This window comes from Melospiza georgiana, chromosome 1, assembly GCF_028018845.1.
Source record: "Melospiza georgiana isolate bMelGeo1 chromosome 1, bMelGeo1.pri, whole genome shotgun sequence".
Classification (NCBI taxonomy): domain Eukaryota; kingdom Metazoa; phylum Chordata; class Aves; order Passeriformes; family Passerellidae; genus Melospiza; species Melospiza georgiana.
The window spans coordinates 123120598-123145031 of record NC_080430.1 but is presented as its reverse complement, the minus strand read 5'-3'; the positions used below and the strand labels follow the sequence as shown (position 1 = coordinate 123145031).

At 38.8% G+C, this 24434-nt stretch overlaps 1 protein-coding gene across 1 annotated transcript in view; it reads left to right on the top strand.

The window, feature by feature from the left end:
• Positions 1 to 4159: 4159 nt before the first annotated feature.
• UBE2W (ubiquitin conjugating enzyme E2 W) overlaps positions 4160 to 24434 on the top strand; it is a 32324-nt gene continuing 12049 nt past the window's right edge. The window contains exons 1-2 of the mRNA XM_058031805.1: positions 4160 to 4207; positions 22398 to 22489. Of these exons, the coding sequence (XP_057887788.1) occupies positions 4193 to 4207; positions 22398 to 22489 (107 nt within the window). The 5' untranslated portion in view covers positions 4160 to 4192. The remainder of the gene's footprint in view (positions 4208 to 22397; positions 22490 to 24434) is intronic.

The following is a 24434-nucleotide window of genomic DNA, read 5'->3' as shown; positions in this document are numbered from 1 at the left end:
GCACCAGGAATCATAAAGGAGCACGTAGTAACAGTTCAGTGTGTAGAAAAATTATACAGAAAAAAAAAGTGTGAGAATAGACGAAAAGATGCTTGGTGACATTTGAAAACATTATGGACAAGATGGGAATGGAATGTAAAATTATAGGGATCCTTATCAAGAATTATATTTTACCTTTGTGAAACTGTCTTGGTATATCAATTATCTAATAAATGCAGTTTGAACATTACTTGCATTTTTCCTGTAAGTATAAGGTTTTGTAAACTCTGAAGAGAAGTGGATTTTAAGGTCAACTTCAAGAATATTTACCAAAAAAAAATTAGTAGGAGGTACAATTTCATTATTTGCTCCATATGTTTTCGATATGTGAGTCATAATCATGTAGTTGATCAGATCAGTGTAAGACAGCCTCTGAAATAATGAAGATAACAGATTAAATTAAATCTTGCCTCATAAGCTTTGAATATTTGGGACCCAGGTCTCTGATCCTTGAAATCTCTGGCAGAACTTAGGTTGACTGGTGAAAGATCAGGCTGCATTAGTGAAATACTAAAGCAGTCATTTTAAGGAACCAGTTATTATGTCATCCATCTTTATACCTGCAACAGATTAGGAAGGGTTAACTTCAGAAGTGTTTTCTTACATGTTTTGCATAGTAAAGGTCAAAACTGAAATGAAAACCAGATTACAATAACTTACTCCGAGTGAAATTTAACCTCTCTGGGAATTAGGGCCTTTCCTTAGTGGGATTACTGGATAACTTAAGAAGGTACTGATGTTCATATATTCTTTCTGGGAGTCTGATAATAGTGTTTATTTTCTTACTGTGCTTATGGGACTGATTCCCTAATCCCTATAGTGTTATGCACTATACAAAAACATCTCTGCACGCCAGGTTACCAAGAAATGAGGAAAGGAAAAAAAAAACAACCAATAAAACCCAGGGATAATTCTCCAGATTCCCCTATTCCCATGAGGACAAGGAGCTAAAAAAATGTTTCACGTATATATTAGGCATTGCATGACACTTTAAAAAACAAGATGAGACAACAGTCATAAAAGACACCTTTGGTAGTCCTGCAAGAATAAACTCAAAGTGTATTCAGGGATGGGGGATTCTGCCCACGAGTTTCAGCTGTAGTGTAATGCTTTAATTACTTACATACCCAGTTAAGATTGAGTAGGTAGTAATTAACTCATGCTCTATTTATATGTAGGGCAAACTATCCCTTCCTTTTCATGCCTACTATCCTCAGGAGTAGGATTTGCAGCATGGATGATGTTATCTCTGTAAACAATACTTCAGTTAAAAAACATAGTAGGTAATTTGTTTTTAATATTGAAAAGTTCTGTGTGATAGATAAAAAAGACTTATTGAGAAAAAGCTATGATTTTTTTGCAAAAGTGACTTTTCATCCAGAGATAATTTTCCTTTATTACAGAGTAGAAGTCATATTTGTACTGAATACAATTTGCCTAAAACCACAAAGCTGATCTTTCCATGGAAAACCAGCTTGCAGTCCGTGAAGTGTTCTGGCATTCACAAGCTTATGCTGCTTTATATCTTCTGACCTTCAACAGGGTTTTCTGGAAGAGGCTTAAGAAACTGAGTATAATGGTTTGAAATCAGTTGCATCTTACTGTGATTACATCAACACAGATAGTCAATATGTCCATGTTTATAACTGAACACATGTCCATTGCTTAAACTTGATGTTCTTGCTGTCTTTGTGGCATATGGCATTAAGAGATGCATTTTAGGATAAACATATGTTTGGATCATGCAAAACAACAACAACTAGTAACACAGAAATGTTCCACTTAGTGCTGTAACAGCCTAAGTTCATTCTGAAGAACTGCAGCAAAGAGAAATCTTTACCAGCTCTATGCATCTGCTCAATGCAACAAATCCTCTGCAACCTAAATGGTCTTGCAAAAATCATATAGTAATAAATACTGACTTCCAGGGGAAACATGGTTGAGCAATGTCAGGTTGCATGGCATCAGGAGCCCATAGTCTGTGAATGAGAATTGAATTTAGAAGACAAATGTATAGGATGCAACTTACATGACAATACTTTTCCCATCCTTACTTTTGGCAGGCTAATTTCCTTTCCTACACAAAAATCCACTAATATTGATTCTGTCTTCAGCAAATTCCTGCAAAGCCAAGGGGCTTGTTTACTTCTGCAGCTACCTCACAGGGCAAGGATACTCCTGCTGTCTTCTTCTGCTTAAAGGGTTCTGCCATTTAAGCAAACCCCAAGTTTGTGTGCTTGCTTTAACATCGATGGCAGTGTTGATACTGGATAAAAGTTGGAAACTGATGCTATATTGTGCTGAGGTTTTGTGTTTCCTCCAGTTAACTGTTTAAGTTAAACTGTTTAAGTTTTTAAACAGTTAACATTGCTGTATATTAAAAACATACCAGAAGGTGAAACTTGTACATAAAGATAGTACTTGCATCACACTAAATAATATGGTTGAACTAGGTAGACAGGATTTTGGGTGCCAAACCCTTCTAGAGGTCTAAAAGTAAAGATTTCAAAGGTAATACAAACTGCAAATGATTATTCAATAATTTAGTTTTTGCTTATAAGGCTATCTCTGAAGAAAAAATCAGGGCTACCACTGGAGCAGATGTGACAAGGATTTTTTAATATCATCAGAAAGGAGAGGAGTGAAGGGACAGAGGAAGGGGCTTCAGTGTTTTTGGAATGTGCAGCATAAACTGTGGGAAGATGAGGATTATAATGACCTATAAAATCAGTTTCTCTGTTAAATCCTTAGTTTTACATAACCACTGGGATTATAAATTTTATAAGTTGTCTTTGGATAAACATTTTGTAGATTTGTCTTGAGGATCCGTTAAGTCTGAAATACTACAGCAGAAATACCAGCTTTATGAAGGGTGTTTCCGCAAGTTGTTTAATTTATTGACTGCACACAGTCACTCTACCGAGTGCTGCCTGTTTATTTTCACCTACACAGATATGGCAAGATCATCTGGTGCAAAAGACAGGGATTAGTCCAGTCGGAAAGGAAAACGTAGAATCCAGAAATGCTCCGACTTAAAATACACCCACGTTCATTTGGACTCAGACACCGGTGCAGGAAAATCAGATGACCCGTGGCCGAGCAGCACCCAGGGACGGGGAGAGAAGGGCACACAGCAGGAGAGCCGCTCACCGAGAGAGCTGCGCTTCGGGCCCGGGCCGACCTGCGGCGGGATTTAGTGACAGAACGTGGAGTAATGGGGCACACTGAAAGAAGAGGGATTTGGGTTAGATATCAGGAAGAAATTCTTTACTGTGAGGGTGGTGAGGCACTGGAGGAGGAGGTTTGTGGATGCCTCATCCCTGGTACTGTTCGAAGTCAGGTTTGTGGATGCCCCATCCCTGGCAGTGCTGGAAGCCGGGTTTGTGGATGCCCCATCCCTGGCAGTGCTGGAAGCCGGGTTTGTGGATGCCCCATCCCTGGCAGTGCTGGAAGCCGGGTTTGTGGATGCCCCATCCCTGGCAGTGCTGGAAGCCGGGTTTGTGGATGCCCCACCCCTGGCAGTGCTGGAAGCCAGGTTTGTGGATGCCCCATCCCTGGCAGCGCTGGAAGCCAGGTTTGTGGATGCCCCATCCCTGGCAGTGTTTGAAACCAGGTTGGAAGGGGCTCTGGGCCGCCTGGTCTGGTGGGAGATATCCCTGCCCATGGCGGGGGTGTCGGATCTGGATGATCTTCAAAGTCCCTTCCCACTCCTTAACATTCTGTGGTTCCATGATTGTATGGAGTGAGGGGAGCCAGGAGAAACCCACAAACCGGAGAGGCGCAGTCCGCATTAACTGAGTCACTTAAACACTCTGCAGGTACAGCTCTAAAAACCTTCACAAACTGAAGCCGGCAGGGGACTAACCCCATCCCGGGCGGCGGTGACGGACACCGCGCCGCTGCCGCCCCGCCCGCAGGGCGAGCAGGGTGCGGGCAGCGCCGGCGGAGCCTCCCTGGCCGCGGGGGCGGCGGCTCACACACAAACACCGCCCGCCCGCGCTCCTCGGGCCCGCCCGCACGGCCCTCGCCTCGCCCAAGCCCCGCGCACGCGCAGCCGCTCAACGGGCGGGCACGGGCACGTGACCGGGGAGCGCGCGGGGCGGGGCCGCCCCGGCGGCGGCGCAGAGGGGAGGGGGGAGGAGGCGGATCCATCATGGCGTCGATGCAGGTGAGGCGTCTGCGGCGGAGCCCGGGGGCGGCGGCGTTGGTGGCGGCGGCGTTGGTGGCGGCGGCGGGGGGAGCCGGAGCAGCCGTTCCTCCGGACGCGTGCGTGCGTGGCGCGGCGCGAAGAGCGGCTCGGAGGGAGGAACCGCCCGGGCAGAAGTTGAGGGCGTCGAGGTCCCGGGTGGCGGGGCCGGGGAGGGCAGGTGGCGGCAGGGAAGGGCCGGGATGGAGGTGAGACGCGCAGAGGTGTGAGGGGCGAGGCTGGGACCCGGACGGCGGCGGGCGGGGCGGGCGCGGGGGAAGAGGCGCCTCAGGGAGGCGTCTGGCAGCGATGCCGCCGCTTCCTGGGCAGGCGAGGGAAGGGCGAAGGGATCCCTGCCCCCGGCAGCGGGGGGCCGCAGCCCCGCTGGGCGCCATGGCAGTGTGTGTCTGTGTGCGTGTGTCTGTCTGTGCGTGTCTGTGTGTGTATGTATGTATGTATGTGTGTGTGTGTGTGTGTGTGTCTCTATGTGTGTGTATGTATGTATGTGTCTGTGTGTCAGTGTCACACCGTGCAGGCAGCGGGACCCTCCCCGTGCCATCGCGGGGACCGTGACCAGCGCTCCGCGTTCCTGGGGTTCCGGCGCTGTAATTCCCCCGCACAAGGGGGACTGGGTCAGGCGTGTCCTGCTCCAAGCCGCGTGTTCCCCGTGGGGTTTTCTTTCTCTCCGTAAAATGAGGTTGCACTGCGGTGTCAGCTCTGTGGACAGGTAACGTCTGGCTTTCTGGGCCGGATGGTATTGCTGTAGGTACAGTAGGATGGAACATCCTGCTGCCTGACAGGTATTTCCAGCTGAATTATTCATTCATAGCGACTCTGAAGGGGTTCTTAAATAGGGGCTGCAGAAATTGCTCTAGTAGAATGGATCACTTTCACTGTGTGCTGCTCTGAGTGGTTGGTTCTTTATTACGACTGGGGCAGGAGAAGAGAGCTCGAGGTTTTGTGGCAGTGGCCCGTCTCTTCTTATTTAACCAGCACCTTCTCTATTTTTCCTTGGATATTTATAGTTTTCCATTTTGTTTTTATATTTGGATCATCTAGATCTCTCTCATTTTGGTCCAGTATAGCTTACATTTTTTGTCACTAGTAATAGAACAGCACAGAGTGTACAAAATGAGTGAAATTTGTTTAATTTTCCTAATAACCTGGATTTAGTGTATCCAAAAAGAGTTAAAATGTTAAACTGAACTGTCTGGGATAAAAATTATTCTCCTGAAGTTTAGAAGCATAATTCCCCCTCCCCCCACCATTCCACAGTGTGTCTTTCAGAGTTACTGAAATGAAACGAGATCAAGAAATTGAACATACTGTACAGAACGTTCTTCTAGCACTAGCTTAGGCAGGTAGTCTGATGTGCCTTGGTTTTATTACCTCTATCTGGCAAATGCATTTTTGCAATGCTCTTCTTCTAACAGGCAGACTTTTACAAGCTCAACTGCAAAATAGAGGCTATAGTTTATTAAGAAATGTCTTTTATAAAACTGTGAAAAGTAGGGAAATGGCAGGAGAGAGGCACTTTGTAAAAGGGCTTGGTAAAGCTGTGCTGTGTCTCTGGCCTAGTAAATGACCTTCTGCAGCGTGCCTCACCCTAATTCCTGTTGCTCCTTCTGTAAAGGGGAAAAATGGTTATATATTAAATGAGGCTGCTGAGGATACATGAATGACCAATGTTGCCTAAATGTCAGATGTGTGCAGGGTAATACTTGCTTCCTGAAGTTACAGCCATGGTAAGCCTGATGTTGTAATTGCTTTCATTTTAGAAATACCAGCTGTAAGATGACCCTTTTTGTTTCCTTATGTGATGTTCTGTTGTCTTTTGATAAGAGATTCAAGGACATTTATGGAGGTTTTTTGTCTATATATGGCTAATTGCATGATGCTCTAATTACTCTTTCCTAGGTGTAGTAAACTACTAATTTAATAATGTCATTTAGCATGTTGGAAAGGACTTGTAAACAGGAAGCATAAATGAAAATTTAGTAAGTGAACTAGTAAGTTTATCGTGGACATGCTCCCAGATGAGCAAGATTTCAAGACTCTGAATTCTATCAATTAACATTTAAGTGTTCAGTGTGAAAAAATCTTTTACAAAGGAAATGGGTATCTATAATTTTAAGTGGGGTTTTTTTTGTTCAGAATAAAATATTATAATTATTGCTATCTTCTAAGTTGCCTGACACAACAAAAAGATGCCTTTTTTCTGATAAAGTATAGTGGTTTTAAACACACTTTGTTTACCTGAAATGTTTGTGTAACTCATTGCCATCTCTGACTGTACCAGTGGTCTGACACTGTACCATTGTGACAATATTATGGATTTTATTGATAAAAATGGTACATTGCACAGAGTAAGTTCTAGTTACTTCTTAAACTGCTGTAATTTTCTACAACAGTCTATGATGCACCAGGTTAATTGCATTTTATTTTTACAGATCCACTGAAAAGTCTCAGATTAAGTTACAAGAGTTATCTGATTAGCCTGTTCTTAGTCTACAGTGAAGTTTTGAAACTTGTAACAAATTGCCTTTTTGCCAATGGCTCTGAGCATCGACCTGGGCAGTTACTGCAGTTCAGTGGATGCACAGTGACTTGTGACTTTGAGCCTTTGTGTATATCATTGAAATTACAGTGATTTTTGTCTGTGTGGACAGTCTTTAATGGGAGTTTTCTGTAACCCTTTTTTTCTGTGATAATAGAAGCTAATGCTTATGAGATCTTGTGTTTATTTTCTAACCACAGTGTTGTTGCTAATTTGCCATTGCTGGATTGGTTTAAACCTGGTTTGCATAACTTTTTTGCAAATCATATTTTTTCTTTTAAAAAGCTAACATATCCCAGACAAGCCTTTAAAGGAAAGAGCATTTATTTTCAAGAATTTTCCCAGAAAAAGCCCAAGCTTGTGCAATGTTCTCCTGGATAAAAACACATAAATATTCTGAAAAGGTACAAGTAATGTAGAACAAGGGAAGAGGATGGGTTTGCTTTAGAAAATTTTGATACAGCATCTTTAGTAGTCTGAAGCCTTTAAAGGCAAATGCTGGAGAAATAGTAAACAGTTGTCAGAACAGCTGGAAACACAGGACTTGCCTTATGAATGGAAGAGCAGGTAAAAATACAGTAAGGAAGTTCAGTTCAAAATGCACAGAAAATACATCATTGCTGTACCAAGTGTTAAATTATTAAAGCCTTTCCCTCAGTGTCCAGATATGAACTATTTGCATCGTAAACTTGGAAGATTTGACTTTATTAATAGTACTGACATCTTAATTACTATGATTTACCTTTCAGTTCTTTTTAGCTTAAATACTACAAACCCTGGATTTATTTGTGAATCCATGAGAATATTTAGAGAGATGGTTTTAGGCTTTTTTATCACCAGAATAACTTCTCATGTATTCTGTAAAGTTAGGCACATAAGATTTGTACTTGTAGGTATTTACACCAGATTGAATGCAGAGCTAATGCAGTTAATGACACAAACAACTTCAGTAAAGGATGTTGGCTTCCACTGTGCTTCTGTGTCATGCCTCAAAAACTGCTGTGGTGGGCTACCATCAAATTGCCTGCACACAACAACATAAAGTGCTGCTTGAAAAGTCTTGTTCCATCAATGGAATTGTTTTTAAAAGGTGTGTCTAAGCAACTGCTTAATAAAATAAGTGTGTGAGATGGCGACGTAGAATTCATGGCGAGTTTGAGATCCCAGTGAACTTGTATCACAGAATGCAAGCTAGTAACAACATGAAAACTTCCTGCAAGTTTCACCCCAATATTTTCACTCAGTGGGGTGGGGGTTGAGGAAAATAGTTACAGGCCACTGAAATCTCCAGAAAAAAACACATACACTCTTGGTTACACTTCCTCCTATTCTTTACCTGTGCTTCTAGTGTTAGTGGAAGTTCTGTGTTTCCAGCTGTTCTCAGAACAATTACTTATTGCACAATCTTTGCTCAACACTGGCAGTGTTTTTATTTAATGATTTGGCAATAATTTGTTCTTATTTAAAGGCTTTGTCCAGAAAAAAGTATTAAACTGTTTTTATGGTGTGTTCTAAAAAAAGCCAAAAGCCAACGTTAAATGAGGAAAGCTTTCAGTGAATTGGAACTTGGATGGTTATGCACATTGGTTCGGTACTGTTAAATGTCATAATATGGGATGCTATTTGTGTTGTTTCAAAAAAGAAAAAAAAGAAAATTAGTGGGTACTGAAGCTATATAATCAATTCTGGGATATAAACAGAATAAAATTATTGGTAGTTAATAAAGTATTTAGTGGTTCCATTGGGGAAATGCTGTTGAAGATAAAAATTTCAGTAATTATTTAAACTGAGAAATGTGAGTACCATAACTGAAACCGGAATGAATAGACAGTAAAAATAATTTCTTGTGTCTGCTGAGAGATTGCCAGTCCTTTACATAACTTCTGGTAATCACTCTGTACTGATGTGTGCTGTATTAGCTTTGGTATATAACCATGCTAGAGTGAAGTAAGATAAATACAAAATTCTTAGTAATTTTACCAAGATGAGTTAATTTAATCTTGGGAGTTTATTAATAAAATTTTGTCTTGAATGTCAACTGAAAATTATTAACGTTAATAGTCTTCATTCAGTAAAGATAAATAAAATAGAAGTTATGGCTTTTGGCCCTAAGGAGTCACATTTGCTTGTTTTTGTATCTGCCTGTGTAAATTTTGGGAAATACTTTGTTGTGTAGCAGCTGCAGAATTTTTGATCTAGGATGGAAGAATTCACTTCAGAGAAGGAAAACAGTAATGGAAAAACTTATTGAAGCAAGTGTCCCCTGAGTACTATCAGCAGCTCTTCCTTACAAATAGACCAACAATACAGCTAAAATGTGAAAAACCATGGATGCTTTCAACCTGTCATGTTGAGCACTCGTGAATATGTGTATGATTTCAATCAGGAAAATAGACAGGTGTTTGTTGTAAAGAAGAGTAATTCTGGTTGATTACAATTATTTTTTTTGCTCTGAGTTTTATAGTATCTTATGCTTGTGTTTAGACCTAGCTATTCAAGTTCTGAGAAGAGAAAAATATAACACAATACATTTGCAAGAGCCAGGGAATGTTGTCTTGTTAAGCTGCTCCCTTGGAAGGCTCTGTGGGTTTGTCATTAATAAGCTAAAGCAGCTTAGCTCAAACAATGTGTGAAACTCAGTGCTCAAGTACTTTCTCTGATTGTTTGCTCCAGTCCTACCAAGAGCAGAGTTTGAGACTAAAGGATGTTCACTGCGTGTTGTGCAGGTCTGGGCCACGCTGGCGGCTACGCCCAGAGCCTGAGGTTAAATTGCCCCTGCTCACATGGAGGAGAGAAGGCACAGCTGCCCCTGAATTCACCCTGTTACAGCTCTGTGCAGCCAGCACAAATGCCTTCAGAGCATTAGATCCTGTCTCTCACAACTTGGTGTACAACTGAGACATGAGCGTTCAAGCAGATTCCAGGCTAAAATTTCCACTAGGCACAGGGGAAGAGGATGACGAAAGTTCTTGGAGCAGAAATTTTGTGTGTCTTGCATGGCTTTGAAGTAGTCAAGGACTGTGACAGAACTGTCAGCTGGATTTATAGATTTTGTCTTTTGAAGGGAGGAAGAGCTAGTATTATCTATTCACTGAAACCTCTTACAACTTCATTTACTGAAAGCAAATGAAAATAAATAGCTTAAATGCTTTAAATAAAAAGAGCCAGTAGGCAGCATTTTGTGATCAATGAAGGTCACGTAACGTGTCTTCTGCCTGCTTTTGGTAGTTGAAGGCTTTCAAAAGGTGTTCTGGAATCTGTTCGAGCCTTTGCGGTTGTTTGGGTTGTTTGTTTTGTTGGTTTTTTTTACTTTGCTTTGTTCAAAAATAGGTTCTGGAATCTGTGCAAGCCTTTGCAGTTCAGTTTTTTGTTTGCTTGTTTTTCCTCAGGTGACCTTAATTACTGGTATGAAAAACAGGTATCAGTCAGGGATGGCAGGGAAAGAAGGGAGAGAACCTTATAATTTACCTTCCTGAAAGCAATATTAATGTGTTAATAAAGGAAAGACAGAAGTTAGTGGTGGTAAGTCAGGAATTGTGAGATGCCTCATTTTTGCTAATTAATGATCTCATTGAGGATACCAGCTATTCATCCTTTCATACACAGTACTAAAAAATAATTGTTTCTCCTTGGGTGATTACAAATACAAAGTTGTTTGTAATCTTTTTTTATTCAACTTAATTAAAAGCACTGCTTAATCAGCTTCAAGAAGAAAATCTGTATATGTGTCAGTAAATGATGATAATAGTTTAGTAGAGCATAGCAAATATCATCCCTGAAAGTCTGCTGCAATAAAATGCTTCATAGAATCTGATGTTACTTGTTCATATTGATTTATTTATTTCTTCTTCATTAGGAATTGGCCACTAATAAGAAACCTAAATCCATTCAGTTTCCTTGACCCTTCTTAAGTGAAAACCTCTCCCCCTGTCATATTTAGGGGTATGAATTGAATGAGTGTTTAAATCTTGTTGCTATTTGCTACTTCCAACATTTTACCTCTTTTTCTGTCTAAAATGCTTTTTGTCAGCATAGAACACTTTATCTTGGTTACCAACTATGTTTCTATAAGGTTGAGAAATTCCCTGGTAAACATATGGTTGACCTCATTGTGCCAGCCTTCACTATTTTCTTAAATTAATTTTTGTAACTGAAGCAATTCAAGTAGTGCCAGACTCTTTTCTTTAAGAGATAAAATGATCTGTGGTTGATTTTTTATTACTGCGTGAAGCTTGTGCTGGGCGTTGGTACATTTAAAGGCTCCATTTACAAAGCAGGTGACTCGCTGTCAGTTTCATCTTATCCTGTAATAGTGGATTCCACTTCATTTTCTTTCAAATGACAGGTTCATTGTGAAAAATTTGATTATCTGGCAAAAAGCTTTTCAGACTGTGAAGTACAGAATGTTTCCTTTGTGTGTGTATAGTTACTGTGATTTATCTTTAATTGTACTGTAGTTACGATTTCAGGTTGATCTTGTCTCTTAGTGAGTTTAGTCAAGTGTATTATTCTCTTTTAAAGAAGATTGTTGCTTTGACCTTTCAGTCAAATATTTTAGAATATCTTGGAGCATATGAAGATAATACTCTGTTATCAAACTGAGAAATCAACAATCCTTCCTCCCATCACCCTCAATCCATAACTGGATTTTTGAAATTTTTGAATGCTCAGAAGAACAAAAGATGAGTGATAGGAACCTCAGTAAACAAGGTTTATGCATTGCCATTTGGTTCCTTTAAAATGAGAGAAATGTGCAAAATGCTCGAGGTTCAGCTCTTGAAGTCAGGATTGGTCTGAGGAAATAACATTAGAACTCAGTTGCCAGATGTTAACATGTTTTATTAGAAATGAGGAGCAGACTAATCTGCTTCTGCATTCTCAGTATAGATTGAAAACCTGCTATTCAGCCAAAAATAGATAAAACTGAAAAACAATTCTTTGAGCTAAAATCCCAGTATTACTTTTTAATAAGGACAGAGTATTTTGTGGAGCTGTTTTGTTATGCATTTTGCTGAAGCTTTAATTGACTACATCCAGACAATTATCGATCTTTCCTCCTCTGTGCCTTGACTAAAGCTTACTAGAACAACTTTGATAGGAAGAATTCAGGCAGGATTGTGGTAATCAAGTATCTGGATGGTTTATGTGTTCGAGAGTCTGGAGCAAATGATCTCACCTGAATTATGGGACATAATCTGCAAGGACTTTCTGGAATGACCTGGTTGACTGGGAAATAAAAGGGTTTTTATTTGTAGCAACTGTCATTCTCTAGATTTCTTTAGTAGAGAAATGGACATTTTCTTAAATGTCACCATTGTTAGTCTTTATGTTGTGTCTCTTCTGTTTGACAGCTTTTTGTTATTTTAATTAGAGAGTAATGTGCAGTGAGTTCCTGGAATACTTCAACTGTTTCAAATATGTTGGACTTTTTCTTCTGTAGATGAGTTTAGTTTGAAAAGCATAATTATCTACTTGGTGGTTAGAACTTCATATTCTGGATTTAAGGCACTTTTCAGTAAGAAACATGCGAATGGAAGAAACTGAAATACTGAAAATAGAGTTCTAGTGGTCATATGCTGTCAGGCTGGTGGCTGGTACTAACAGTCAGGCTTTGCTTGTGGATCAACATGGTGGTGTTGTACAACACTGTCATTGCAGCCTGGTTTCAGCTCCTCTTCTGCCACAAGCTTGCTGTTTGTCTCTGCACAGAGACTGTCTCCTGCATGTAAGAACTTCTCCAAAACAGAAAGGATGTTTTTTGTGAAACATTTCATAACTTGCATGTGGGAGGAGGTGACAGGCTGTAGCTCACAAGCAAAATGTAAATTCTTTGCCAGGATGTTGTCATATTACTGTCAGTGTTTTGGTGCTAGCAGAGTTTGGGCCCATTTAAATTTTTGCATGTGGAAGAGAGTTTTTGTTGTTATGGAAGAAATAGTGTTAGGTCTCCCTAGGGTGCAGCAGCTTTACCTAAATATATATATGTATACACACCAAAATTGAAGAATGGAGCCCCTATGGGATTATTGTTTAGGTTCTAACTGTTTATGAGTTCATTTTCTTCCTCTTTGAGCCAGATTAAGATTTGAGTTTACAGTGTCCAGGAAGGCTTGGCCTTGGAAGATGACTCCTTTCTTACATTCACAGTTTTTTACAACAAAGAGAAGGGAATTTGAATGCATAGAAATAGAAGGTTTGTAACACAATTCAAGTGCAGATGTTTTGGTCCTGCATGCTTCCTAGTCTGTGAAGTTGCTATTCCATCATTGTTTCTTCATAATATCATGATACCACCTTATTGGACATGGCTAGTTGAGTTCCTGCCAGTCCAGGTGGAATGGCCACCACATTTCAGTTAAATTGCCCCCATCTTGTTTTAATGGTGAAATAACATGTGGCAATGGAACATTTCCACCAGCAGAAGTGAAAGGAATCTGCTTGTCCATTTGCCACTTTTTGCTCTGCTTGTATGTTTCTGCTCTACTGATAGTTTTGCTTTTCCCCTAGCTATTTTCTACCAAATTCTTACCACTTCCCTTAATATGTCATGTCTTTTGTGAATCTGCTTTGGGCTCCTCGCTTTTTTCTCTATGAAAAAGAGGATCACTGAAATAGGTTGTTTGTAGGTAAGGTATTAGACTAAGATAGCTCATCATTTAGTTTACTCATTTAAGGAATTGCTGATTTAAGACACTGCACATTTTGGGTGGCATTTCTTGAAACACCAAAAAGTGAAGTATTCAAGAATTGCCATTTTATTTTCTTGGTATTATTTTTCTTTTCAAAGTTTGTAATTTCATCTCATAGGAAATAATAATGCAGGACTGTGAGCATAAATTCAAACTTGATTGGATTAATGTGTTAATATTTTACTGCTAACCAACAGCCAATATACCTCTGTATGTACACTTTTCCCACTCCAGTTATGAAGAATAAAATGTTACCTGAAGCAGCCCTCACTGGTTTGCCTAGGTACACTTACTGTCAGCTGTGTGTGCCTGAGTTGTACTTGGTAGTGACCCCTCTAACTTCACTGTACACATGTTTTTGTTTGCCCTTAGCTTTGTTAAAGTTTAACTCTCCTTGCTCCACTTTTCCAAGGGAGGGGCAAAGCTGTTATAAGAGTTCTGGCAATGGGCTTAGGACTGACATTGTGATACTCCTTTTTAAAGGCCTTGAGAAAGGTAATTTTCACATGCCTCCGAGAGCTAGGGAAGTTTTTGTGGTGGGTAAAGAAGATTACCCACCATGAAAAAAGAACCTTTGCATTACTTCATTGTGAGGGATTGTGGTTAAGCTCTGTTGTTCTGTCTGCCCTTGGGTGTCCCTTGTTTATGGTAGAATCAGAAAAAAAAATCCCTGTTTTTGAGCAATGTGATGGTGATGATTCCATGTATGCTTTAGGAATATAGGTTATTGACACTTGAGATAGCTAACAGGGACACAGAGACCAGTGAAATTATTTTGTATCTGTTAATAAGCATTTATGTGCTATAATATTCAGCTCAGTTGTACACAGTGAACAAACTACCTGTTTCTAGGGCTGGTTTGGAAATACTAATATTCAAAACCTCTAAATTTCTTCCTATCCTGTATTGCTGCCCCCTCTCTCTCTTCATGAGTTGCATCTTTTTATGTGCAGGCCCTGCCTGCTTCTTTGTGTGACTCACCAAGAATCAACTCAAGTGGGAATTCAGCTGTGGCATTTGAGATGTTACCTCTGCAGTTCCAGAGGTGACCAAGTAAGAAATGTGTCACTTTAAAGAAAGAGGAGTGTGTATTTTTGCTAGAAGCTGTTGGCTTCAGACATACATTTAACTTGAGCTGTGGCAGACAGTGGGTGCTGTCTATCAGGATAGAAATGATAGAGGTAGATGGGAGCTGTCTGAGGAGCTGTCAGGAGTTTTACTCCACTGGTGCCAGCTGATTTTGTGTTCTTTTTTCCATATGCTGTAAGAAGTCTTAAGAGTTTGATACCTTAGAAAATCTGTGGAGGATCACTGAAGGAGTTGCACAAATCCTGTTTGACAGAATTAGTGACAGGATACAAACCATTGCTATGTCAGTCATGTCTCAAGTACTTGAATAAACTTCTTTTGGAAGTGATGCTTGGATCAGTGTTAAGCTGTGTTCTTTGATTTCATCCCTGATTGATCCTTTCCTGTAGAGATAGGTATAAGTAAGGAATAAGTAATTCTGGTTTCAAAGACTTCCACTTGAAAATACTTCTATAAACTACTGGTTACGTCACTCCTTTGCATTTTGCATGTGATTATTCCTTTAGTAGAGGAACTGTGCTGTTAAGCAGTCTTGGGTTTCTGATATTCTTACTCAGCTGTTCTGTTTCCTTCTAGATTGTGAAAGTTTTTATTAATTTAATACATTTTAGTTCTGCTTACTTAAAAATTGTATTACAAGAATGTTGAAGCATAAGATTCTCTATCATGTCGAAGTTAGATTGCTTGTGCATCCTTCATGTATTCCCCTATAAGTCTGCAGCCTGCTTTCTTCCAGTCCCTCCTAATAGAAAGTGGACAAGCAGGAAGGTGCTTCTATATGAAATCCCTTGATGGGTTAGCAGAAACATTGAAGAGAGTGTCTTGTGATGTGAAAAGGACAGTAAAGCAAGCACAGCTCCCCAGAGAATATCAATGTATGGAAAACATCTATTTGGGGGTTGTTTTAGGCATCAGTAGCTGCATTAGCTTCTATTTTGACTTGAAGGAGCTGGTTGAGAGGCTGAAAGCAACTTGAGTGTGATTAAAAAAGTATTCCTCATTCATGGTAAGGAAGAAGCTGAAAGCAGTTGCACTATTGACTTTAGTTAGGCATGTCTTAATATAGCTGGAGTGTTGAAGGGCTACAGGTTTTTAGACAAAAATACCAATGTCTGATATCAAGCTGTCTCAATATGGAAAAAATAAGAATAATAGTAAAAGTCAATGTGGCACCATGAGGGCCTGTTCAGTGACATGGAGATTGAGGTGCCTTTGTACAGAAAAGTGAAATGAAGTAATTGCTGTTAAAAGGATAAGCATATAAGGGTCAAATGTACTCACAATTCATTGTTTTGAATTCATGTGTTTGAAAAGCATTAAAAGATGTTTTTACAAAACATTACAAAGATGAGGAAAGGAATGAGCCTGTAAATAGCAAAGGAAAGCAAAGCAAAGAATAGGTGACAAATACTTGAATTGATGACAAAGCATGCCAAACAAAAAGGGCAGATTCAATGTCTTTTAGATACTGGATATTATGTCAGTAATTAAAATTTGGCTATGTCGGTTGGTTTGCTTTTAAAAAGTGTTTAAGCAACTGAATCTTTAATTTTTTTGACAATTCTTTTGAGTGAGTTTCCAGATGATAAATATTACTTTTGTATTTCTGCTATTATGTGAAAGTTTGACTTCTGGAAATCACTGGACCAAACAGTCTTTGATACCTATAGCAAACAGTCGACAATTAGCAAAGACTATTAGCCAAATGTATTTAAGAAAAAAAAAATCACATTGAATTAACATGATTTTCCCCTTACATTGGGCTATAACTGTTGTGAAGGAGGAGCAGTAGCTATATTTTGACTGTGCAAAAATTTTCCACGTATGTTGATGTGACATTTGAATAAGCACACAAGAAAAATGTGGTATCAGTCATGTGGGCTCTGTTTTTTCTGAAACCATAAAGACCACAAGTTATCAAAGTTGTAGTTGGTTGTTTAGATTGGGTGTCTGATTGAGAGGGGGGTGTTTGGTTCTGTGGAACAGAGTGAACCTGCCAAAGGGTATTTTGAGGGCAGTCTGCATTGGCTTGAAGTGTTTGCTTGAGTAGAGATCGGGAAAGGTGAGATGTGACTTGAAGTAAATAAAAGAACATTTTCACATCCATGAAGCCTAAGAGAAGTAATTTGACCCTAATTCATTCAACCCACCTAGATCTCTTACTGTAAAGAAAATTCTTCCAGTTGTGAAGGCAAGTGATAAAGTAATGTGAAAAAATGTTAAAGGCTTTTAGCACAACTTCCTTTTATGTTAGGAAGATGGAGAGGTGTCTTTAAATCCTAACTTTATAAGATTCTACAAATGAGAGTTTAATTGTCTTACAAGTGTTAATCTGTTATATTTTGTCTTCCTATGTATATTGCTGCTACTTTTCTAGAATGTTTGTGAGAACAAAAACAATAATTCTGCACTCATGGCTGTCAAATATAAGAAAGGCTTTCCCACTGCTGAAATGTTTCTTTTCAAATGCTTCATTTGAGAATCTTGCAGTTGCAATGTGTCTTTTGTAGCTATTGTGTATGGGCTTGATATACCAGAGTAACGTTTTTTTGAAGTACATTTGAGTCTTGAAGCTAGGAGTGGGTGTTTAGACTGTGTTGCTGTAAGAAAATCATTGTCCTTTGTAACCTTTTTGGTCAGCAAATACTATTCAACGCTGAAGAGAAATTAATTTCAAGTTTTTAAATTCAAACTTTAGATGTTTTCTGAATTACTGTGGTACTGTGGTAACGAGGAGCTCAGTTTCCTAATTAAACTGTATGAATCTTGGGTCTTTAAGGGCTTCATTTAAGAGGGTTTTTTATAACTAGATTAGTCTCCTGATAATTCAGTTTCTGTATTAATGCAACACAGCAAAAGACAAATTATTTTAAGAAAGAGAGAAAGAAAAAAATAGTTCTTCATAATATCTGTGGAAAACATCTTCAAGTTTTCTGAATATCCCTAGCTGCAGGTTAGGCTGGCTGTGCAAGCATGGAGCCAGCAGCTCGAGGAAGGTGAGAGCACATCTGGAGTGCTGTGTTCAGGGAGAGCACATCTGGAGTGCTGTGTTCAGGGAGAGCACATCTGGAGTGCTGTGTTCAGGGAGCTGCAGTACAGGACAGGCTTTGGGCTTCTGGGGTGAATCCAGCACATGATGGGCTGGAGCAGAACTGTGTGACCTCCAGGGAGACTGGGTTTCTTCAGCTGTAAGGAGAGAAGGCAAATGAGAGATCTTGCTGATGCCTGCAACAACATAATAGGAAGATATGGAGGGAAAACAGAGCCACTATGGGAAGCCAAAGGACAAGAGATACAAATTGGAGCATGAGGTATTTTGGTAAGATACAAAAGAAACATTTTATACCATGGGTAGTGAAACCCTGGAATGCATCGACCAGAGAAGTTGATTTTAAGATTATGTTCTAAATTATTCTCTCTCTTAAAGTTTTTTTTTTTTTTTGGTTTTTTTTTTGTTTTTTTTTTTTTTTTTTTTACTGTTTGAATGAATTCTGGTTAGTAGGCACTTTGTGCATTCTGCAGTTTTGTTCCAGTGTCTATGGAGTGCTCTCATGTTCTGGAAGGGTCTATAGGCAGCTCTTTGTTATTCTGTACAGAAATAATTGAGTTGATGTTTGATTAAAAAAAACCCCAAAATTTGAAGATGTCTGGTGAAGGCCTGTTAAAGATACCCAGATATGTTCGTCAGATGAGGAAAGATTAACTTCTTTGGTGTGGAATAGTAGAATGTTTTGAAATATATACAGAGTATATTTTATTATTAAAGCTGGGAAAAAAAACCCCAACAAATAATGGGCTCAATCACATCTTAAATGTGTGTCTGTCATTCCAATAGAAGTAATTATCTTCATATATAAACTAACTTACTTCTCTCTCTAGTGGCAAGATTAATACTTAGGAAATCTTTAATAGCATTTTTTCCACTTGAATTTAACAGTTTGACAGTTTTAGACTTCCTGTCATTGAGGGCTGTAGAAATCCAGGAGTTTATTACAAAATACTTCTCTTGGTCTTCAATATCGAAGCAAATTATCCAGATAGTCAGTATAGCTGGCGATAAGAAAAATGAAGAAGTTCTCTGCCATTTCTAGTAGCAATTGTTGCTCTTCTGTTTTGAATAATTCTAGGGTGAGAGCCTCTTTATTTGGGAGGGAGCAGTGCTAAGATACATAAAATCCATCAAGGTGTAGTATAATGGAATACAGTTCTTTAGGCAGACATAGGATTAGAGAGGTTCCTGTAAGGCAGAAGGAAATAATACCTTTTGCTGAAACTTGATTTTGTTTGGGATATTGCTCTGAATCAAGAACATTTCCAGAGGAGTTTTATGTTTCTTCACCTCTAAATCCCTTCCTTCCCTGTCCAGTGAGGACCTGTGTCTAGGAATTTACCATTAATCAGAATTGCACTGGAGTTTCCTATGCTTAATAGATAACCATAGTCAGAGTTTTTTGTGGAGTCCCTTATTTAAATGTGATAAATTTATTTGCTATAACTGTTTTCATTGTAACACTGAGAGTGGTTTCTGTGACTTAATAGATAACACATTCATTTTCTACTGAACATGCTCTTTTCAGCTTTATATGGAAATGGTATAGATTTCTTTTTTTCTTGTATTGATATTTCCACTGAGAGCTGCAAATAGAGGTCAGATGGAACTGATTATAGAATGGTTTGGATTTGAAGGGACTGTAAAGATCATTTCATTGCAATGCCCCTGGATGTGACTCTTCAACAAGTTCCTTATCCACTGAACAGTCCACTCATCAAATCCATCTCTCTCCAACCTAGAGAGAAAGATCTTGTAGGGGACCATGCCAAAGTGTTTGCAGAGGTGCAGATCAATGGCCTCTGTAGCCCTTCCTTTGTCCACTGATGAGTGACTCCATTGTAGAAGCTCACTGGGTTGGTCAGGCAGGACTTGGCCTCAGTGAAGCTGTGGCCTCAGGCTGTCCTGAATCCCTCTCTGTCCTGCCTGTGTCATAGTAGAGCTTCTTGAAGGATGTGTCCCATGAACTTCCCAGGCACAGAGGTGAGGCTGACAGGTCTCAGTGTCTCCTTTTTACCCTTTTTCCAGTCAGCTGGGACTTCACCTGGCCGCTGTGACTTTTCAAATATGAAAAGTGGCTTGGCAACTGAATCTACCAGTTCCTCTCGGGAGTCTGGGATGCAGCTTGTTGGGTCCCAGAGATCTGTTTATATTCAGGTTCCTCAAGTAGCCATGAACCTGACCTTTACTTAGAGTGGGAGGGACTTCATTCCCCCCTGCTGTCCATCCACTGGAGTGGTGTGGGAAGAGAGGTTGCCATTGGAGACTGAGGCAAAAAACCCCAATGCTGTTGTTGACTACTGTGGCCTTCTGCTCATCAGTTTTTTCCAGTTGTCCAGGATTTTTTATGGATGGGAGGAGTTATACCTTCTTTGACTTTGTTTTTCTGGCTTACGCTGATACTTATTTGAATTGGCTAACTGGGAAATAATAACCTCTTTAAAAATATGATTTGTTTGATATGCTACATTTGACCCAAAGTGTAAATAGTATTTCTTGCTATTTCTCTGGGATATGTTTTGTGAATTTTGTTGGAATTGCAAACAATGAGAAGTAGCATGTTGTCTGTATGTATTAGTTATGCTGAATGGACAGGCCCTCATGCCAGTGTCAGCAAATATTTTAGGATCAGAGGAACAGAGCACTTCTGTGGTACACTGTTCAAGTATATATTTTGATGTGTTTTTTTTTCTTTTTGCTACTGGCTTTTTTGTTTAGAAAGGACCATAAACATAGTATGTAAGAACCAAAAACCTATGAAACAGAGGATATTTTTGTGCTAGTGATATGGCCAAAAACATGACTGAGTCTGTGTTAGACATAAAAGGTGGTTGCTGGTGAAAGGGCCAAAGGTGTAAACTTGAGATTAGATAATATTTAAAGTGTTGGTAATTTGAAATTTTTTTTAGGATACAGAACAGACAAAATTTTGTCTCTTCAAATTACTGTCAGACACTGATAGCTTAATGTTTCTGATTTTAATGAAAGTCTAAAATGTGTCTTAGGCTCCTTTTTATAAGACAAATTTGTATAGTTGGTCTCCATGTAGAAGTAAATGGATCTACGGAATGATTTGTTGTTCTACATATGCTCTTTGCTACTTTGTAACCAATGTTTCCAAATCTCCTCTTTAGGGGAGTTTGAATTTCCATTGTCAAACGTTCTCATCTCTGAACTTTTAAAATATTTCTCTAGGTGATAAAGTACACACAGGTTGATTGCCTTTGAGGCTTGTTTGATGGTGGTCTGGGGAAGTGCCAGAAAAAGAATTGACTTCAAAACATCTCTGCCATTCAAATTAAGGATTTATAAAATGTCTTTGCAACTTTGCTCCTTTGCATTTTAATTCATAATAATGGTGTTGGAAACACTGTTAGTGTTTTCTTAATCTGAGGAGAAAGGAAAAGGTAAACACTAGGATTCTAACCTGTTTTTTTAATGTGTGAGCAATGTAGACAGCTTATGAAAATGTTAGCATTGGATTTTCAGTTTGTATATGTTGTATCTCAGTGCCAGGTAGGAACTTTCAATATAGAATCCCAAGGAAGTTTTTAGGGCTGCTTGATAGAAAGTTATTTCAGTACTTTCAGAATGTAAGTTGTGAATGTATAAGGGCCTTTTCTTTGTGAGTTGTGTGATTGAATGTATTGTAGTCTGATTTCAAATATATTTGATGGGATACTGAATAATTTCTGTGTTGACAAATCAACGCTTTATTTTCCCCTGGGAACTTTAAGTCCTGCTAGGCACTAGAAGGCAGCTACAAGTGTGTGATAAACTTCTGTTTTAAAAAAATATGAATTTTGAATGGAAATGAGGTAGTAAATCCCCAAACCATATATTTTTATTCCTTTGGAGTATAAAGTAATTTTGACTTGTAGTGAGGTTGAAGTGAACTTGTAGATGGTAACCTTAAAATAGTTGGCAGGAAAAAAGGACAGTAGAAATGAGAAAGCCCTGAACTTTTTATCATCTAGATGGCTTGCAAATGACAAAACATATTGTGTAACTTTATATGGAGAAAATTGACTCTGAGAGCAGTGCCAATGACAGCACAGAGACTGCATTTCCCTTGCTCAGGAGATTGTAAGAAATGGTTCTGGTACTTGTTACAGAAAGACCTTCTTGCAGTGACTGATTTATCTCTGTCAGAATAGGCAAGAATTACCTGAGCTGCTGCCATAACACTTTGATAAGTGCTGTGACTCTGTAGGTTCTGAGATGCTGTTAGTGTAAAGTTTTTAGTTTGTGTTGTGCAATCCAAATAGTCTTGGTTTAGTGTTCTGTTCTGTCCTCTGGGATGAATTAGAACAAGGCAAAGGCTTGCACAGATGCCAAATGGAAATGTCTTAGGTTACTTAGAGGAGGGAGTTGTGCTGTTAAAGTCTTGTAGATTTAATTGTAATTCTAATGATGTTGTGTAAATATGAAGTGTTTGCTGCTAGGGGTAGAGGTCTTGCAGATGTTCTTGTTATACAACAAATTCATTTGTATCTCCATGTCATTTGTAACAACAGCTCTTCCCTTTGCAGTGTTGCAAAGGTAAGTGCCACTGTATTTTACCCAAAAAGTAAGTTTAAAGCTTGTAACTTATTTTGCCTATGTCTTTTCAGTTGAATTTCTAGGAGTGAAGTCATCCTTCTTTCTCACCTTTCAATTTCACTTTGTTTTTAAATTGTCGAGTAAAACTCCTTTTGCCTTTCAAACATTGATAAATGTACTTAAGTGTGCATGTTTATTGTTGAACTTTATTTAGTATTTCAAATATTCCATACAATTTCTTTATAGAAACGATTACAAAAAGAACTATTGGCATTTCAAAATGATCCACCTCCGGGAATGACTCTAGATGAAAAGAGTGTACAAAATTCAATTACGCAGTAAGTATATATGCTGTTTTATTTCTGCTATCATGCTGAAAAGACTAAATAATGAGCAGTTCTTTTCACACTTCCATGACTTACTCCAAGTAACATTGGAGTTCTTTTTAGTCTAGGCAATGAAACATTGTTCTCCTTAGTAAGCATATTGCCAGACTGTGTTGGACACCCTCAGGAAAATGGCAGTGAATTTACTAAATTTTATTAGGCATTTTACTGTCTAACAAACTGTCAATTAGTATAAGCTCCTGCGTATTTTATAATAAAATAATTTAATTGTCTTTCATAGCTACTAACCTCCAAAACTCTTCTAGATTTATTGAAACAATGGAGTAGCTGTTTTACAGTTCTGTGACATTTGAATAGAATGTATGTCATAGCCTTTAATTTTCATTACCTTCTTTTTCTAAGGCAAGTGGAGAAAACTTCTTAAAAAGCAAAGTTGTCTGGGTACACTTGTTTGCACTTTTTCCCTGCCTTGGCTTTCTTGGTGATTTGTGAAATGGGAAGAGAAACATGGTAAAATATTCTGTGTCTGTTGAAATGGACAGGGGTTGTTCTTGGTATTAATCTATTTTTTGATTGACAGAAATTCAAAAGATTCAGGCTGTGTTGACATTTTTTTTCTCATAACTTTCTTAGTTTCATTTTAGAGAAATGTTAAAAAATGTTAAAATGTTACATTGAGCCCATGTAAACATTGATGGGAGTATGATCTCAGACTACAAGTTCTGGACTATGCTATTGATTGATGGAGCAGCTTAAACATAGAGCTGAATGTTGATGTTTTCACATCTGCATTTTGGGAGGTGGCATTCAGACCATGTTACATGAGGCTTTTCTGAGACTCATGTATGCTGCTATATATGTACAGCATGAGTTAAACACTCACTGCTTTTTCAATTATGCTGGCCTTTGTGGTAATTCAGATGAATACGACTAAAACTGAAATAGCAGTTTTTAGTTTTCTGCAAAAATGAGTCAGTCTAATATTGTAAATGGTATCCACTTATTTCAACAAAAGAGTATTAAATCAATATTTAGAGCAGATTGCAAAGGATATCTCTGTTTCCACAGGTCTACCTCATTATGATTTCTGGCCCTGTACAACTTTTATACCTTTTAGTACCTTGCATATAAAATCTTCCTATTTACTGTCATGCTAGATTTTGAAACTATCGCTGTTTTAGAAGCTTCTTGTCAAAAGTAAAATGATATTTTTTTCTCTTTGAGGGTTTTTGGTATCAGGTACCATGTTTTCAGTTCATTAATCAAGTCACAGTTTGAATTGGCTGTGTTAAAAAATTGTGTAGCAATACTTGCTTGGGTTTTAAAGATGTTGAATAAAATAATTGGATCCCATGATGTAACTGGGTCACTTAAAACATTGAGCAATCTTTTATTTTAAATATACAAGGATTAGAAATTTGAGAAGGCTAAACTGTAAAGCACACAGGAAATATGGGTTCTCGTGATTCCTTGACCATAAAAGGAGCAATGTCCAGGCAAAGTTATCTTGTACTTAGTAAAGTAAACTATTTAAAAAACTTGAAAGTGGAAGTTCTGGATCACAAGAACCAACAAATCCAAAGAGTATTGCTGCACTGTGTGTATAAATGTAAAAGTAGAAAGCATAAGAAGAGATAAGTGATCTGGAGTGCAGATAGATTAAATCAAAGGCATCTTCACAAAGTTAAAATATGAAACCTACTTCATCAGCCTTCACTGTATTGCCCCTATGCTACTGTTGAAGATGCATTCCTCTTGAAAGGTGTGAGAGCTAGCAGTTTTTCTCAAAAAATGCCAAAACCCAAAGCACAACAACAGTAATAAAACCACCAGAAAAAAAAAACAAAGTGTGACAGAGGGGAAAATGAAAAATGTGCATGGCTTAAATACAGAGGGAGTGAGTGTCTTACAGGAGGATCATCAGAGCTGCCAGCTG